A 19,009-nucleotide genomic window follows, 5' to 3' on the forward strand; every position below is an offset into this window, starting at 1 on the left:
TCTGTGAGACAACACAAGTCACTTACTGAGCATGCTCTGTGAGACAACACAAGTCACTTACTGAGCATGCTCTGTGAGACAACACAAGTCACTTACTGAGCACGCTCTGTGAGACAACACAAGTCACTTACTGAGCATGCTCTGTGAGACAACACAAGTCACTTACTGAGCATGCTCTGTGAGACAATACAAGTCACTTACTGAGCATGCTCTGTGAGACAACACAGGTCACTTACTGAGCATGCTCTGTGAGACAACACAAGTCACTTACTGAGCATGCTCTGTGACACAACACAAGTCACTTACTGAGCATGCTCTGTGAGACAACACAAGTCACTTACTGAGCATGCTCTGTGAGACAACACAAGTCACTTACTGAGCATGCTCTGTGAGACAACACAAGTCACTTACTGAGCATGCTCTGTGAGACAACACAAGTCACTTACTGAGCATGCTCTGTGAGACAACACAAGTCACTTACTGAGCATGCTCTGTGAGACAACACAAGTCACTTACTGAGCATGCTCTGTGAGACAACACAAGTCACTTACTGAGCATGCTCTGTGAGACAACACAAGTCACTTACTCAGCATGCTCTGTGAGACAACACAAGTCACTTACTGAGCATGCTCTGTGAGACAACACAAGTCACTTACTGAGCATGCTCTGTGAGACAACACAAGTCACTTACTGAGCATGCTCTGTGAGACAACACAAGTCACTTACTGAGCATGCTCTGTGAGACAACACAAGTCACTTACTGAGCACGCTCTGTGAGACAACACAAGTCACTTACTGAGCATGCTCTGTGAGACAACACAAGTCACTTACTGAGCATGCTCTGTGAGACAACACAAGTCACTTACTGAGCATGCTCTGTGAGATGGGGAAGGTGACAGTGGGGCGGCCAGTCATCCGCCAGCGCGAGCAGAGATATGCTAGTTCAGTCCGAAGCATCTCTATGATCATGTTGTTGTCGAGAGCCAAATAAAATTGCTGGTGATCAATGAACTGCAAGAGGAGAAAAGTACAACAATTTAACAGGAATATATTGAAATGTGATCATTTCCAACAACAGAATATTCAGAAGATGTGTCTCGTGCTGCTATATGGTGCCTGCATTTCCCCAAGCGGATCAATAAAGGAATATCTTATCTTATATACAATGAGTCACACAGAAATGTTTGCCTAATGCCACTATAATATCATATTCCCCACCTACTCACGTTTGTTTTCATTCAGCAACAAAACATTGCTGAACAAAATCATTGTTGTGCTGAGAAATCATACCTGCCATGACTCCAGTCCTGCATGTCCTCAGTCTTGGAACAAACCCAGTGTTCCAGGACTTGGTGTTGGTCTGAACAGAACAAACCCAGTGTTCCAGGACTTGGTGTTGGTCTGAACAGAACAAACCCAGTGTTCCAGGACGTGGTGTTGGTCTGAACAGAACAAACCCAGTGTTCCAGGACTTGGTGTTGGTCTGAACAGAACAAACCCAGTGTTCCAGGACGTGGTGTTGGTCTGAACAGAACAAACCCAGTGTTCCAGGACTTGGTGTTGGTCTGAACAGAACAAACCCAGTGTTCCAGGACTTGGTGTTGGTCTGAACAGAACAAACCCAGTGTTCCAGGACTTGGTGTTGGTCTGAACAGAACAAACCCAGTGTTCCAGGACTTGGTGTTGGTCTGAACAGAACAAACCCAGTGTTCCAGGACGTGGTGTTGGTCTGAACAGAACAAACCCAGTGTTCCAGGACTTGGTGTTGGTCTGAACAGAACAAACCCAGTGTTCCAGGACGTGGTGTTGGTCTGAACAGAACAAACCCAGTGTTCCAGGACTTGGTGTTGGTCTGAACAGAACAAACCCAGTGTTCCAGGACTTGGTGTTGGTCTGAACAGGCACACGGCCTGCTGTTTTCTGTTGTGGATGTTAAAACCTTTGTTTGCATGGTGTGGTGTGGATTACCCCTTTTTTGTTTCGAGACCCCATTTGCTGCCTGTCGTGGGACTCGGTGAGTTAGCTAAAAGCAAGTATTTCATACCACTTACTGTACAACTGTTTACTGTGAAACTGTTACCTGTGGGGCGAAGGTGAAGATGGTGTCTCTGATCAGGTAGAACTTTGATGTTCCCAGGACTCCGATCCGTTTGTACGGCCTCCCGGTCAGACCGAGCCGCTGGTTACGACCTAAAGGGCAGAGTGGGGGTTAATATTACATCATTAATATTGTTAATATTAGTCGTCCCGTCGCCTGGAGAGACCTTTACTCCCTGGGAGTGGGGCGTCGCTCACCGAGCTGCAGATCCCAAACTCTTTCACCTGTTGGTTTACCGCTAAACTTAACCATTACTGGTCATAGCCAAGGCCCACTGCGTGATGAGATCTAGTTAAATATAACGAGTAATACGGGGATAATACAAGGGGATAGTTTGATATGAATTCTGAAAGTAATACAATTTAAGTATAATAACTGTAAAAAAAAAAAGGAAATAATGAAGGGGCGACTTGACACATTGAATTTGGACTTTTATATATTATGTTATTAACATACTCAAATGAGCTAATATTCCATTAGGAAATGCACAAATCTGCATGTTAGAACAATCAGTGAGGGGTTTTTCAAAAATGTTTTTCTATTGTGATTTATATATGTGACCAGGTACAGACATTGGGTCCTTTAGCAGTGTTTCTCAACTTGTGCACTACCTATCTTTATATATATATATTATATATATATATATTATACTACCTATCTTTGTGAAAGTGGCTTCTCAGCTCTGGTCCAGCTGAAGACAGAGCGGAGGAACAGATTGGACATTGAGCATGACCTCAGAGTTGCTTTGTCTACCATCACCCCAGACTTTGAGACTCTTGTCAGGAGCAAACAACATCCCCAGTTATCCCATTAGTTCCCTGGGATGTTAAAGGAAAACTCCAACATTTTGGGAAATTAGCTTATTTGCCATCTACCCTGGAGTTAGACAAGAAGATACATACCTTTTTTCTTCTCTGTGCATGCAGTAGGAGTAGGAAGACGTTGGGAACTAGGCTAATGGAGGAACCTACTTCCAGTGACTGACGCTAAGCTAGGCTAACGGTGCGTGTCTTCCTACTCCTACTGCATGCACAGAGAAGAAAAAGGGTATCTATCTTCTTGTCTAACTCCAGGGTAGATGGCAAATAAGCTAATTTCCCAAAATGTTGGAGTTTTCCTTTAAGATAGAAGTGTAACTTACGTTGTCGTTCTCTCCGCTATGATGAAAGCAGAGCGTACCGTGTAATGAATGAGCTGTAATGAACAGGCGCTCGCACACACCAGGCCACACCATTCAGAGGCTCCACTCCCCGCAAATGTAGTTTTTTCCCCATACTGTCGGACGATCTAACAATAATTAACTCATTTACAAGCTGTATTAAGTTTTGCAAATAAGGGAACAGAGAAAGAACATTTCAAAGCAGTCAAAAATGCAATATTTCTATTTAGACTTTTTTCTGAAATGCTAAAAATTTTAGCGATTTCTGAGGAATGCAAATCGCCGTCACAAGTCGGCCTTGACCATGCCGAGTCACATATATATCAAAAATGCATAAACTATCATGTCCAAAAAATGTGATAACCCATAAAATGTTCTCTAAATGTCCAGAAGAAGTTAAGGTGAAAAAGCTAAACATGTAAACAAAAACAAAAATACAAACCATTTCATATGTATAACTACAACTAACTACTAAGTAGCTGTAGAGGTAAAATATTATAATATCTTAAGGTAGATCGGTCAGGTGGCGTAGCGGAGATTGCGTTCGTCACCAAACCCCGGAGCGGCTAGATTCGCCTGTTCGAATCCAGCTCACAGCTCCGGGGTTGTCACCAGCTTGGCTGGCCGTTCACACTAATACAATTGGCAGTATTAGAGGGTGGGAGAAGCTGGCGGGGTGGGTCCGGGTCGTTGTAAACAGCGACTCCTACAGTTCGGTCGGGGCGCCTGCTCAGCGCGTGTAGCAGGTATATAAAATATACTAATGTTGTATTCCACAAAGATCCCTCCCTAACGTTATTACTTTAATTTGTTTATTATTATCTTTTACTCATAGTCTTTTATTTTGAAGCCGTCGTCACTTCCTGCCGAAGTGACGTATTTCCCCTTGCACTTCCCCTTTCGCGCCAGACTATCTGGAATGCTGAAAGGGGTAAGACGTGCGTCAGTGTCTGTAAATATATCAGGTCTAAAAGAACGCACTATTGTAAATAAGTTGTCGGGCAATGAACCGGAATTGTATATAGTGGTAACTGTGTTAATGTGAACAATTCTGCACTTTTTGTAATGTGGTTTAGCTGTGGTGGCGAACTCTTTTGTATGACACATGTGATTGAACTAGTAGTTATGGTCTGAGAGTTACATGTAGGCCTCAACCTGACGTGATGGCATATTTCCCCATTGCAGCCTGCTAGCTGTTTTGGCGCCATCCTGTGGACAAATGATAATGGTGTTATCTGTATTGCCAACAGGTAATTTAAGGGATCCTATTGTTTATTTTGTATTATCTTTGTTTCATTATAAATGTGTTATTTCAATGTTTGATTAAAAATGCCATTGAGACTATCTGGAATGCTGAAAGGGCCTGCTAGCTGTTTTGGCGCCATCCTGTGGACAAATGATAATGGTGTTATCTGTATTGCCAACAGAATTAAATACTGAAATGGCCACGACTGAGTCTTCACTTCCAATGCACGACGACGACACAGAGGGTGACCTTAGACCAGTTACAGTGGTGCCGTGACCAGGACAACACAAGAACCAACGCCAGATTGGTCGCCGGGAAGAGTGTCGTCGAAGTGAATTTTTTTTTCTTCTTTCTTTGATTTCTGATTTCTGGTTTATTGAAAAATATTGTGACCAATATATATATATATTTTTATTCTCTTTCCTGGTATAGGAATAGCCAACAGAAAAATATAGTGACCTGATAATATATTTTTCTTTTCCTCTTTTGTGGTGGAATAGCCAATTGAAAAATATAGTGACCTTGTTATATATTTTTCTTTTCCTCTTTTGTGGTGGAATAGCCAATTGAAAAATATAGTGACCTGATAATATATTTTTCTTTTTCTCTTTTGTGGTGGAATAGCCAATTGAAAAATATAGTGACCTGATAATATATTTGTCTTTTTCTCTTTTGTGGTGGAATAGCCAATTGAAAAATATAGTGACCTGATAATATATTTTTCTTTTCCTCTTTTGTGGTGGAATAGCCAATTGAAAAATATAGTGACCTGATAATATATTTTTCTTCTCCTCCTTTGTGGTGGAATAGCCAAATGAAAAATATAGTGACCTTGTTATATATTTTTCTTCTCCTCTCTCGTAGTGGGATAGCCAAGAACAATATTATAATCAAATATTTCTCCACTATTTTGGCATAGTATTGGTAATGGCCAAGGTAAACATATTGTGATCCGCAGTATATATTTAATTTTTTTTTCTCCTTCTTTGTTGATAGCCCATTTTAGAAAATAAAATAGAATGGATCACGATAATGTAGAGGTGGGGGCCGTTTCAGAGAGCGGGTCTGTTGTAGAGGGGGGAGCCATTGAGGAGAGGGTGGTTCATGGCCCTAGTGATTTTGCGTCCGGGAGGGGGGCACAGCTGTTGGCTCGATTTAACTCACTGGGCTGGCAGGGTGGTGAAGGGAGGTCACGAGCGCCCAGTCAGACCCAGCAGGTTAGTGCCCCGGGCAATGAAGGTTCCCCAGTCTTCACCTCAACCCATCTACCGAGCCACACACCCTTTGCCCACAGGCCTGCCTTTTCACCTACGGCCATCCCCGACAGGAACGACCCAGCATTGAGTGACCTGATATCACACATCGCCCAGCAGGTGGGACAGTCAATATCGGCTCAGATGAGGGGAGAGAGCCGGGCGAATGAAGGCAGTCAAGAGCGGGTTCAATACCCGGGTGGGAGCCAACCACGCGTCGACTCCACACTCAACCTGACTGGTGTAAAGCTGGTCATGCAGTCGGATGTGAGGGAGCCTCCAGTGTACAGAGGAGATGGGTCTGACAAGCTCTCAGTGCATGAGTGGGAGGAGCTCATGGACACCTACCTGAGGAAGAGAGGTATAGGAGTGGACGAGCAGCATCAGGAGATGTTGTCCAGACTGATGGGCAGAGCCAGAGACATTGTAAAGATAACGCTCCGTAGCAACCCGTCACTAAAGCCTCAAGAGAACCCGAGGGTTGTGACTGACATACTGAAACAACATTTCGGTGGCGTGTCATGCTCAAGTATGCCTCTTGCGGATTTCTATAACACTGTGCCTGTGCCAGGGGAGGACCCTGTCGAGTATTGGATCCGACTTAACAAGGCTGTTGATGCAGCAGAGGAGGGCCTGAGCAGGCATGGGCGACATATTGATGACCCCCGTCGAGAGGTGACCATAATGTTCGTAAAGTATTGCCCTGATCCTTCCCTTGCTGCAATCTTGCGGTTCAAAGCGCCAGAGAAGTGGACAGCTGGTGAAATACAGGAGCATGTTGACCGTCATCAGATCAGCATGAGAGGACAGCGGGACGCCAGAACAAACCGTGCAGGTCTGGGGAGACCTTTAACAGTTCATGTCCAGACACCTGTGTTCGAGGGGTTGTCTACGCCTAACCTTCCAGAGTCGCCCCCTGTCCAGGTGGGAGCGAGTGTCACGTCTGCTCCTCAGATAGATGGGAACTGTCTGATGACTCTGATTGGCCTGCTTGACCGGACACTCTCTCAGAACAGTCAAGCGATGGCGCAGAATAGCCAAGTAATGGCTCAGAACATTCTGCCGATCCCTCAGAGCTACCAGCCGATGGCTCAGAACATTCTGCCGATCCCTCAGAGCTACCAGCCGATGGCTCAGAACATTCTGCCGGTCCCTAAGAGCTACCAGCCGATGGCTCAGAACAACCAGCCAATGTATGGACGACAACAGTTTGACTGCAAGATATGCAGATCGGCGGAGCACTCCACTGTGGCACACTGCATGCGGGAGCACCTGTGTTTGGGTTGCTTTAAACCTGGCCATATCCACAGAGACTGTCGCAGTTCCCCTCCCAGACAGAGAGGCCAGGGCGCGCGCTCACCCAGAGAGCGGCAGTCTTTAAACTGACTAACCCGCATTGGAGGAGGGAACGTGTGGGTGAGGACAGTCAGACCCTCAGTGCTGAAAGTGGCCATGAACAGTGTTATGTGAAAGAGTGCGGTGCAGCACCGGCTGGTGTGAAGATCATAGCACAGAACACGCAAAGAGTTGAGCCGTATGATGAGCTGTTCTATGCTCCAGTCAACGTGAATAATATGTTTCAGATGCAAGGGATGCTCGACTCAGGCTCCATGGCCTGTACTTTCAGTGAAGATGCAGAGGAAAGGATGTTGAAAGGAAAAGTATTGCAAGAACAAAGACTGATGACTGAGGACGTGGTTTTAGTGGGGTGTGGAGGAAAACTCACTAAACCGAAGTGTGTGTACGAAGTTGAACTGAAAGTATATGGAGTGAGCTGCATCGTACCAGTCCTTGTAGTGCCGGGCCAGAGGGATGATCTCATCATCGGCACGAACGTGATCAAGTTCCTCATGCACAAGTTGAAGGACAGTGACGATTACTGGCGGCTCATCTCCGTCTGTAGCCCATCCTCATCCCCAGGGTGTGAACAGTTCTTGGACCTCATGGCGAATACGTCCCGATGGAGGGGTGAGAAGGTACCGGATAAGATCGGCACGGTCAAGCTCAAGCAGTCAATCACTCTTCTGGTGATGCAAGAACACCTCGTCTGGGGTAAGCTACCCAAGAATACCGTCATGTCGCCGGGAAGCACCGTGATAGTGAAGCCGACTTCATCAAGGTCCATGCCACGTAATATTATGGTTGGTCGGGTCGTGACACCTCTGTGGGGTGATGGGTGGGTCCCCATGAAGGTCACCAACCTGTCTGACAGACCTGTTACGCTGAAGAGGAACTGTAAGCTGGCAAATGTGTCTCCCTGCTTAGCTGTGGAGGATTTGGAGCTCCTCCAAGGCTGTAGTCGGATCGACAGCGCTCCCGCGACTGAGCACCATACGGCAACCAGTCCCTCTGACTTCGAGCAGAGGCTACGTGATGTTGGTCTTGACAAACTCGATATCCAACCCTGTCATGCCAGCAACGCAGGGAAGGAGAAGTTGGTCCAGCTGCTCGAGTCTTACACCGACATCTTCTCCAAGCATGAGATGGACTGTGGTGAGGCAAAGGGCTTCGTCCACCGCATTCGACTGACCGATGATCGCCCATTCCGCCTTCCTTACCGGAGAGTACCCCCTGCTCACTACCAGAAACTACGACAGGTCTTGACAGACATGGAGCAGCAAGGGATAATCCGAAAATCAGTGAGTGATTATGCTTCACCGCTGGTGATGGTATGGAAAAAGGACGGTAATCTGAGGATCTGCACCGATTTCCGATGGTTGAATGCAAGAACACTGAAAGACGCCCATCCTCTTCCACATCAGTCGGACTGTCTGGCCGCCTTGGGGGGGAACACCTTCTTCAGCACGATGGACTTGACGTCCGGCTTCTACAACGTTCCCATGGCTGAAGAGGATAAGAGATACATGGCGTTCACTACACCGATAGGCCTGCATGAGTATAATAGAATGCCGCAGGGACTGTGCAATAGTCCTGCCTCATTTATGCGCATGATGCTGAGTATATTCGGAGACATGAACTTCAGCAGCCTGTTATGCTATCTGGACGACCTACTGGTCTTCGGATCGACGGAAGAGGAGGCGTTACAAAGACTGGAGGTCGTCTTCCAGCGACTGCGAGACCACAACCTCAAGTTGAGCCCGAAAAAGTGTCATCTGATGAGGTCGTCCGTCAAGTTTCTGGGCCATATCATAGATGGTAACGGAGTGGCTGTGGATCCTGCGAAGGTGGAGGTCATATCCAGCATGTCTAGCACAGATCTGATGGAAGAAGACGGGTGCACGCCCTCAGTACGGAGGATAAAGTCCTATCTGGGAATGGTCTTCTTCTATCAGCACTTCATCCCTAATTGCTCTTCCATCGCCAAACCGCTGTTCGCCCTGACTGGGGGACAGAAGAGGAAAGGAAGGACGAAGGTGAAGGTGAAGGCAGGAACATTCAGGAGACTGGGACCCGATGACTGGACTTCAGAGTGTGACGTCGCCTTCGTCAGTCTAAGAGAGAGTCTGCTGGACTGCGTGGTTCTGGCGCATCCTGATTTCTCACGTCCCTTGATTCTGTCGACCGATGCTTCATTGGACGGGCTCGGGGCGGTGTTGTCACAAGTACCAGCTGGTGAAAGTAAAGCGCGCCCCATAGCTTTCGCAAGCAAGACCCTGAGCAGTTCTCAGAAGAATTACCCAGCCCATCGGCTCGAGTTTTTGGCACTGAAGTGGAGTGTGTGTGACAAGTTCAGCCATTGGCTGAAGGGCAACTCCTTCACTGTATGGACGGACAATAATCCACTCACCTATATAATGACAAAGCCTAAGCTCGACGCTTGTGAACAACGGTGGGTCGCGAAGCTCGCTCCTTATACGTTCAGCCTGAAGCACATCGCAGAGTCAAGAATGGTGGCTGATGCTCTCAGCCGGGATCCGTTTGCCAAGACGGTTGGGCGCCGGCTGGTCACTGAGTCCTACGGCAATCTGCTCGCCGAAGCGGGTGAGGTTGGAGTGAACGGAGTTCAAGATGCCTTCCGTTTGAGGGTCCAGTGTCAACAGGCGGAGAGGTCAGAGAGCGTCGCTGTGATGCAGTCCCAGTATTCGCCGCCCCTGTGTGACAGTGCTGTGAAGGCGGTCCTTGATTCTCATGACCATTGGGATGCAGCTGCAGAGTCCAGGGCGACAGAGTTGGTACAGACCGTTCAACATCTTGCTCCGCCGGGACAGGATTCGCTGCCTGCCTTTTCCCTGACAGAGCTTCAGAGGAGCCAAGAGAGTGACCCTGACATCTCAAAGGTCACGTCTTTTCTGACTCGACAGAGGAGGCCATCGAGGCGAGAGAGAGAAGGTCTGGGCGCGAGTGCTCTGGTGCTGATCAGACAATGGGAGAGACTGAAGGTCACTGACGGAGTGCTCTATAGAGTCACCAAAGATCCGTTGAGCAAGCAGAGGAGGCTTCAGTTCGTCTTACCCCGGAGTCTAGTGGACAAGGCTTTGCGGGGCGTGCATGACCTAGCCAGACATCAAGGGCAGGCAAGGACGATCTACCTGACAAGACAACGCTTATTTTGGCCAAGGATGGAGCGCCAAGTTAAGGACTATGTGAAGTGCTGCCAGAGGTGCATTTTGGCCAAGACTCCAGATCCGTCTGCCAGGGCTCCGCTTGAGAGTATAAGGACCTCCGCTCCCATGGAACTAGTGTGTTTGGACTTCTGGAGTGCAGAGGATAACAATCAGCGTTCAGTAGATGTCCTTGTCCTGACGGATCATTTCACGAAGGCACATGCCTTTCCCTGCTCGAATCAACGAGCGAAGCAAGTTGCGAGGAAGTTGTGGGATCACGTGTTCTGTGTGTATGGATTTGCGAAGCGCATACATACGGATCAAGGAGCCAACTTCGAGAGCGAGCTCATTGCGGAACTGCTTAGACTGTCGGGAGTCTCCAAGTCACACACTACCGCCTACCATCCCATGGGGAACGGAGGGACCGAGAGGTTTAACAGAACCCTGGGAGGCATGATCCGTTCGCTGCCGCTGAGGGAGAAGGCCAGGTGGCCTCAGCAAATACAGACTCTGACATTTGCATACAATGCGACGGTGCATGAGACTACTGGGTATGCACCTTTCCACCTAATGTTTGGGCGGATTCCGAGGCTCCCTGTTGACGTAATGTTCAGACAGGTTCTGCATGACCCAGTGGTTGTTGACTACAGCAGTTACGCGACAACGCTTATGTCCCACCTCCATGAAGCAGCAGACGTTGCTCGGAGACATGCTGTCAAGGAGCAAGACAAGCAAGCCAGAGGTTACAACCGTAAAGTCAAGGGGATCTGCTTGAACGTGGGAGACAGGGTGCTCCTCGCAAACAAAGGTGAGAGGGGGAAGAAGAAACTTGCGGACAAGTGGGAACCAACAGTCTATACTGTCATGGACAGCAACCCACAGACTCATGTCTACAAGTTGGAAGATGAAAAGGGGAAGACGAGAGTGGTGCATCGCAACCTGATTCTGGATATCAGCTTCCTACCCATAGAGACTGCTGATGGGAACGCGCCGGAGACTGAAGACAGTCTTGGTGGATCAGAGGATGGGTCTCAGATGGGCCTCATCGACTCTCTGGAGGAAGATAGGGGATCAGAGGACGGGTCTCAGATGGCTCTCGTCGACTCTCTGGAGGGTGAGAGGGGTTCAGAGGATAGGGCGGAGGCATGGGTGTTGGGTGGGGCTGAAGAGGCTACCAGTCATGGCTCCTGTGACATAGCTGATGTGGACGAAGATCAGTCTGATATAGAGACAGTGTCGGTGGTTGATGCAAGTAGTGCCCAGTCCTCCAGACCAGTGTCTACAGTTGACACATCAGACGCAGTGCCAAGGGCCCCGACCGTTGTTCCGGTAGTCATTCCGGCCATTGTAGAGCGGGACCGAGACTGCCGTGCACCTACACTGAGGGGCACAGAGGGTGTAGTCAGGACACAGGCTGGCAGGGTGGTTAGAAGAGTCAACCGTTTGATAGAGACGATGGTTCAGAGGCCGTTCGGTTGGTAGGAGTTCCCAGTCTCTTCTAACTCTGTCCTAGGCTTTCTGTGCTATCTCTTTCAGTTTTTTTGTTTCATTGATTTTTATTTTATCTTGCACTGTGACACTGTAAGTGGCGTATTTACCACATGTGCTCACAGATGAGGTATGGGATTCGAGTAGGCCGGGTGGTTTGGTGTACAAGGCACCGAGTGATTCTAGGAGGAACATAGGACTGTACACCCTTTTGTTTTCTCTGAACCTGTCTGACAGGTAACTTATAGTTGATTTTGAAGATGTGTATCTTCAGGTAAACCCGTGCCGGTTCTGACGTAGTGTTGGAGGTCCCAGTTAGTGTGTCCTGTAGGTTCGGGATTTTAGCGGAATTCAGGGGGGGAGTATGTAGCAGGTATATAAAATATACTAATGTTGTATTCCACAAAGATCCCTCCCTAACGTTATTACTTTAATTTGTTTATTATTATCTTTTACTCATAGTCTTTTATTTTGAAGCCGTTGTCACTTCCTGCCGAAGTGACGTATTTCCCCTTGCACCTCCCCTTTCGCGCCAGACTATCTGGAATGCTGAAAGTGTCTGTGCGTCAGTGTCTGTAAATATATCAGGTCTAAAAGAACGCACTATTGTAAATAAGTTGTCGGGCAATGAACCGGAATTGTATATAGTGGTAACTGTGTTAATGTGAACAATTCTGCACTTTTTGTAATGTGGTTTAGCTGTGGTGGCGAACTCTTTTGTATGACACATGTGATTGAACTAGTAGTTATGGTCTGAGAGTTACATGTAGGCCTCAACCTGACGTGATGGCATATTTCCCCATTGCAGCCTGCTAGCTGTTTTGGCGCCATCCTGTGGACAAATGATAATGGTGTTATCTGTATTGCCAACAGGTAATTTAAGGGATCCTATTGTTTATTTTGTATTATCTTTGTTTCATTATAAATGTGTTATTTCAATGTTTGATTAAAAATGCCATTGAGACTATCTGGAATGCTGAAAGGGCCTGCTAGCTGTTTTGGCGCCATCCTGTGGACAAATGATAATGGTGTTATCTGTATTGCCAACAGAATTAAATACTGAAATGGCCACGACTGAGTCTTCACTTCCAATGCACGACGACGACACAGAGGGTGACCTTAGACCAGTTACGCGCGGATAGGATCTAAGGGCGGTAGTGTGATCCTTCCACACGTTACACGCTCTCAGTGAGAGTCCGCGCTGCCAGGTGAAAAGAAGCGGTTGATTGGCTGGACGTGTGTCGGAGGAAGCACGTGATCGCCTCCACTCTCACAGACTGTGGGGGGTAAGTGCGCAGCGACCAGGAAGGGGATTGGGAATTGGCATAACGACTAACATTGGGATGGGGGAAAATCGGAGGAAAAAGGAGGGGGAAAAAGATCAATAAAAAAAAAAAAAAAATCTCAAGGTGTGTGTGTGTGTGTGTGTGTGTGTGTGTGTGTGTGTGTGTGTGTGTGTGTGTGTGTGTGTGTGTGTGTGTGTGTGTGTGTGTGTGTGTGTGTGTGTGTGTGTGTGTGTGTGTGTGTGTGTGTGTGTGTGTACCCACCCATTCTAGCGTAGATGTGGCTGAGCACACGGGCTGGCTGCACTCTGATTGGCTGCACCTCCCTCATGGTTTCTGATTGGATACCATGGCGAAACAACAGCTGCTTGATCTCCTCATTTTCTGCCACGATGGACACTGTACTCACACACAACACACACACACACACACACACACACACACACACACACACACACACACACACACACACACACAGATTGAAGAGATCAATATCTCAGTATGATCTTAATTGATACAATATCAGCATTGTACAATATGAGGATATTCATTTTCCCCACAAAATAAAGACAAGGTCAAGTAAAAATTGTGCAGGTAAAGCCATAAAACCAAGAGGGCTAAACATTTTAAATAAAAAACAATATATTATTACACCATATATTTTCAGAATACAAAATCACTTTCTTAGCCAATTATGTATACGACACATACAGAAATGTCCCTTGGCCCAAGGCACCATGATATACCAACACTAATCTAGTGACACAGGCACCCCGATGTTTTCAACAATCAAATCAAATTCCTCCGAACGTTATGTCCCACCTGCCTATCTTGTTTCACTCGGAAATACATCACAATGCAGAAGCTAGATACTCTCAAAATACCATGAAATACATCACAATGCAGAAGCTAGATACTCCCAAAATGCCATGAAATACATCACAATGCAGAAGCTAGATACTCCCAAAATGCCATGAAATACATCACAATGCAGAAGCTAGATACTCCCAAAATGCCATGAAATACATCACAATGCAGAAGCTAGATACTGTCAAAATGCCATGACCTTAAAGGGATAGTTTGTGGGAGGCTGTTTTCTGTTAAAGCCTTTGTCTACGTGTTATGCTGTGAATTAACATATTTCTGTTTCAAGATCCCCCTTTGCTTCCTGGATCACTCTTAACTTCCACCACCAGGCGAGTGAGGAATTATTTCATACCACTTAAAAAAATGTAAAAAAAGAAAAAAAAAAGAATACTTAACTGTAAAAGGTGTAAGTTGAGAAAAATAAAAGGTTTTCAAAATGCGGGACGCCTCACTTGCCTTATCATGGTTATAGACCAGTACAGAGACAAGGGGTTGATCATGGCTATAGACCAGTACAGAGACAAGGGGTTGATCATGGTTATAGACCAGTACAGAGACAAGGGGTTGATCATGGTTATAGACCAGTACAGAGACAAGAGGTTGATCATGACTATAGATCAGTACAGAGACAATGGGTTGATCATGGTTATAGACCAGTACAGAGACAAGAGGTTGATCATGACTATAGATCAGTACAGAGACAATGGGTTGATCATGGTTATAGACAAGTACAGAGACAAGAGGTTGATCATGACTATAGACCAGTACAGAGACAAGGGGTTGATCATGGTTATAGACCAGTACAGAGACAAGAGGTTGATCATGGCTATAGACCAGTACAGAGACAAGAGGTTGATCATGACTATAGATCAGTACAGAGACAATGGGTTGATCATGGTTATAGACCAGTACAGAGACAAGGGGTTGATCATGGCTATAGACCAGTACAGAGACAAGAGGTTGATCATGACTATAGATCAGTACAGAGACAATGGGTTGATCATGACTATAGACCAGTACAGAGACAAGGGGTTGATCATGGCTATAGACCAGTACAGAGACAAGAGGTTGATCATGGCTATAGACCAGTACAGAGACAAGAGGTTGATCATGACTATAGACCAGTACAGAGACAAGGGGTTGATCATGGCTATAGACCAGCAGTACAGAGACAAGGGGTTGATCATGGTTATAGACCAGTACAGAGACAAGGGGTTGATCATGGCTATAGACCAGCAGTACAGAGACAAGAGGTTGATCATGGCTATAGACCAGTACAGAGACAAGAGGTTGATCATGGCTATAGACCAGTACAGAGACAAGGGGTTGATCATGGTTATAGACCAGTACAGAGACAAGAGGTTGATCATGGCTATAGACCAGTACAGAGACAAGGGGTTGATCATGGTTATAGACCAGTACAGAGACAAGGGGTTGATCATGGTTATAGACCAGTACAGAGACAAGAGGTTGATCATGGTTATAGACCAGTACAGAGACAAGGGGTTGATCATGGCTATAGACCAGTACAGAGACAAGAGGTTGATCATGGCTATAGACCAGTACAGAGACAAGGGGTTGATCATGGTTATAGACCAGTACAGAGACAAGGGGTTGATCATGGCTATAGACCAGTACAGAGACAAGGGGTTGATCATGGTTATAGACCAGTACAGAGACAAGGGGTTGATCATGGCTATAGACCAGTACAGAGACAAGGGGTTGATCATGGTTATAGACCAGTACAGAGACAAGGGGTTGATCATGGCTATAGACCAGCAGTACAGAGACAAGGGGTTGATCATGGCTATAGACCAGTACAGAGACAAGGGGTTGATCATGGCTATAGACCAGCAGTACAGAGACAAGGGGTTGATCATGGCTATAGACCAGTACAGAGACAAGGGGTTGATCATGGCTATAGACCAGTACAGAGACAAGGGGTTGATCATGGATATAGACCAGCAGTACAGAGACAAGGGGTTGATCATGGCTATAGACCAGTACAGAGACAAGAGGTTGATCATGACTATAGACCAGTACAGAGACAAGGGGTTGATCATGGCTATAGACCAGTACAGAGACAAGGGGTTGATCATGGCTATAGACCAGTACAGAGACAAGGGGTTGATCATGGCTATAGACCAGTACAGAGACAAGGGGTTGATCATGGTTATAGACCAGTACAGAGACAAGAGGTTGATCATGGATATAGACCAGTACAGAGACAAGGGGTTGATCATGGCTATAGACCAGTACAGAGACAAGGGGTTGATCATGGTTATAGACCAGCAGTACAGAGACAAGGGGTTGATCATGGTTATAGACCAGTACAGAGACAAGAGGTTGATCATGGCTATAGACCAGTACAGAGACAAGAGGTTGATCATGGCTATAGACCAGTACAGAGACAAGGGGTTGATCATGGCTATAGACCAGTACAGAGACAAGAGGTTGATCATGGTTATAGACCAGTACAGAGACAAGGGGTTGATCATGGCTATAGACCAGTACAGAGACAAGGGGTTGATCATGGCTATAGACCAGTACAGAGACAAGAGGTTGATCATGGATATAGACCAGTACAGAGACAAGGGGTTGATCATGGTTATAGACCAGCAGTACAGAGACAAGGGGTTGATCATGGTTATAGACCAGCAGTACAGAGACAAGGGGTTGATCATGGCTATAGACCAGTACAGAGACAAGGGGTTGATCATGGTTATAGACCAGTACAGAGACAAGCGGTTGATCATGGCTATAGACCAGTACAGAGACAAGGGGTTGATCATGGCTATAGACCAGTACAGAGACAAGAGGTTGATCATGGCTATAGACCAGTACAGAGACAAGGGGTTGATCATGGCTATAGACCAGTACAGAGACAAGGGGTTGATCATGGATATAGACCAGTACAGAGACAAGGGGTTGATCATGGCTATAGACCAGCAGTACAGAGACAAGGGGTTGATCATGGCTATAGACCAGTACAGAGACAAGGGGTCAGTAACGTTATCCACCCCACATTCACTCCTTTCATGCCTGACTCCATCTACCCTAAATAAGAGCTTTAATAGAGGCACACAGGCAGTACTGACAGGACTATGGTGGAGGTGGAGGCATGCATTATAGAAATAGCAAACTACATTAAAGGAAGATATTAAAGTTATTTCTTTAACCCAAGCCCTATTTCTTACTCACCAATGATGATGTTGATCCGTAGAGTCCTATCTCAGTGCAATCCATGCTCTTCCTCATTCTAGCTCCGGCTATTTAGACACAAACCAATGCAAAGTCAATGGGGTCAAGCTGCTGCTGTCGGTCAGGCTGACTGAAATCGACTGCACGGTGCACACAGGTAGATGTCCCTGTCGACTGGTACAGGAGCTCAACCCCCGTTGACTTTGCATTCGTTTTTGTGGCTAACTATCCTGAGCTATTGTGAGAAGGGATGAGGAGCAGCGTGGATCGTGTCAAAGATCTGAACTATACCGTGAACGCTGGATATACGCAGGATAAGAATCAACTATGAAAAACTAAAATCAGACAGATTTGAGATGGAAGGGTGATAACAGCAGCACAACACAGGGTCTCACCTTGGACCACCAGGTCATTCTTTGGGACAGTCGACAGTCGCCTGTTGAGCGGATCGATTTCTCCTGGTGCTAAAAACCCCTGAAAAACACAGCTACGTTACAGCAGACATAGCAGACTCTGGGAATACTGTTTAAAGTATAGTATTTAAAAGACCTGCATACTAAACGGGTAGTTCTGAATGTTGGAGCCCTAGCCCTGCTAGGGTGGCGTTTAACTGGAGCCCAAGAGCAGAACACAGGGAGGAGAGAATGGAGCGGGTTAGGTTGTTTAATGTTCCAACAGGTGCCATGCAGACAGGGTGATAGAAATACAGGAATGTTCGACAGGTGCGAGCAGGAGCGCTCCTCGTGCTCCACAGGAGCGTCCCGGCGGGCGGTGTCTCGTGAGACAGCGTAGGCCGGCGGCAGACTGGGGGTCAGCAGAATGTACTCCACAGTGCAAGTCAATGGGGTCAGCAGAATGTACTCCACAGTGCACGTCAATGGGGTCAGCAGAATGTACTCCACAGTGCACGTCAATGGGGTCAGCAGAATGTACTCCACAGTGCAAGTCAATGGGGCCAGGGCTGACTGAATGTACTCCACAGTGCAAGTCAATGGGGTCAGAGCTGACTGAATCTACTCCACAGTGCAAGTCAATGGGGTCAGAGCTGACTGAATGTACTCCACAGTGCAAGTCAATGGGGTCAGAGCTGACTGAATGTACTCCACAGTGCAAGTCAATGGGGCCAGGGCTGACTGAATGTACTCCACAGTGCAAGTCAATGGGGCCAGGGCTGACTGAATGTACTCCACAGAGCACGTCAATGGGGTCAGAGCTGACTGAATCTACTCCACAGAGCACGTCAATGGGGTCAGAGCTGACTACCTCCTATTCGCACCTACATGGATGACATGACCACCTTGACCTCAACCATCGCATGCACCAAACATCTGCTGGGAAAGCGTCATGCCAACATTACATTACATGGGCACGGATGAAGTTCAAACCCAGCAAATCCAGGAGCATATCCATCGTCAAAGGAAAACTTGTGGACCAGAGGTTCCGCATCAAGGATACACCCATTCCTTTGGTGTCAGAACTGCCAGTCAAGAGCCTAGGGCGATGGTACAACGCAAACCTCAAAGACTCAGACCAGAGTGATCAGCTGAGGGAAGAAACCATCAAAGGCCTTGTCAGCATAGACAAGACCTTGCTCCCTGGAAAGTTGAAACTGTGGTGCCTGCAGTTTGGATTGATCCCCCACCTGATGTGGCCTCTAACGGTCTGCTACGAGATCCCCATGATCAAAGTCGAGAATCTGGAGAGGACAGTCGGTTCATAAATCAAGAAGTGGCTTGGCCTCCCGTGTTGCCTCAGCAACATCGGCTTGTATGGACACAGGCCCTGGAATTGCCTGTCTGTAGCCTCATAGAGGAGTTTAAATGCACCAAAGTGAGGCTGAACATGACCCTGACCGAGTCTCAAGATGAAGTGATCCGAGCGGCTGCTCCCTGTCTGGCAACTGGGAGGA

At 47.0% G+C, this 19,009-nt stretch overlaps 1 protein-coding gene across 1 annotated transcript in view; it reads right to left on the reverse strand.

Moving 5' to 3' along the window:
* The window catches only part of LOC311231846 (phosphorylase b kinase regulatory subunit alpha, skeletal muscle isoform-like), a gene marked incomplete at both ends in the record, with an annotated part of 218,579 nt that overhangs the window by 127,181 nt on the left and 72,389 nt on the right, over window positions 1–19,009 (reverse strand). The window contains 4 exons of the mRNA XM_084318467.1: window positions 867–1,011; window positions 2,081–2,190; window positions 13,297–13,431; window positions 17,496–17,574. Coding sequence (XP_084174593.1) covers window positions 867–1,011; window positions 2,081–2,190; window positions 13,297–13,431; window positions 17,496–17,574 — 469 coding nt within the window. The remainder of the gene's footprint in view (window positions 1–866; window positions 1,012–2,080; window positions 2,191–13,296; window positions 13,432–17,495; window positions 17,575–19,009) is intronic.

Source organism: Notolepis coatsorum, assembly GCF_963971535.1.
Source record: "Notolepis coatsorum genome assembly, chromosome: 7".
NCBI lineage: Eukaryota > Metazoa > Chordata > Actinopteri > Aulopiformes > Paralepididae > Notolepis > Notolepis coatsorum.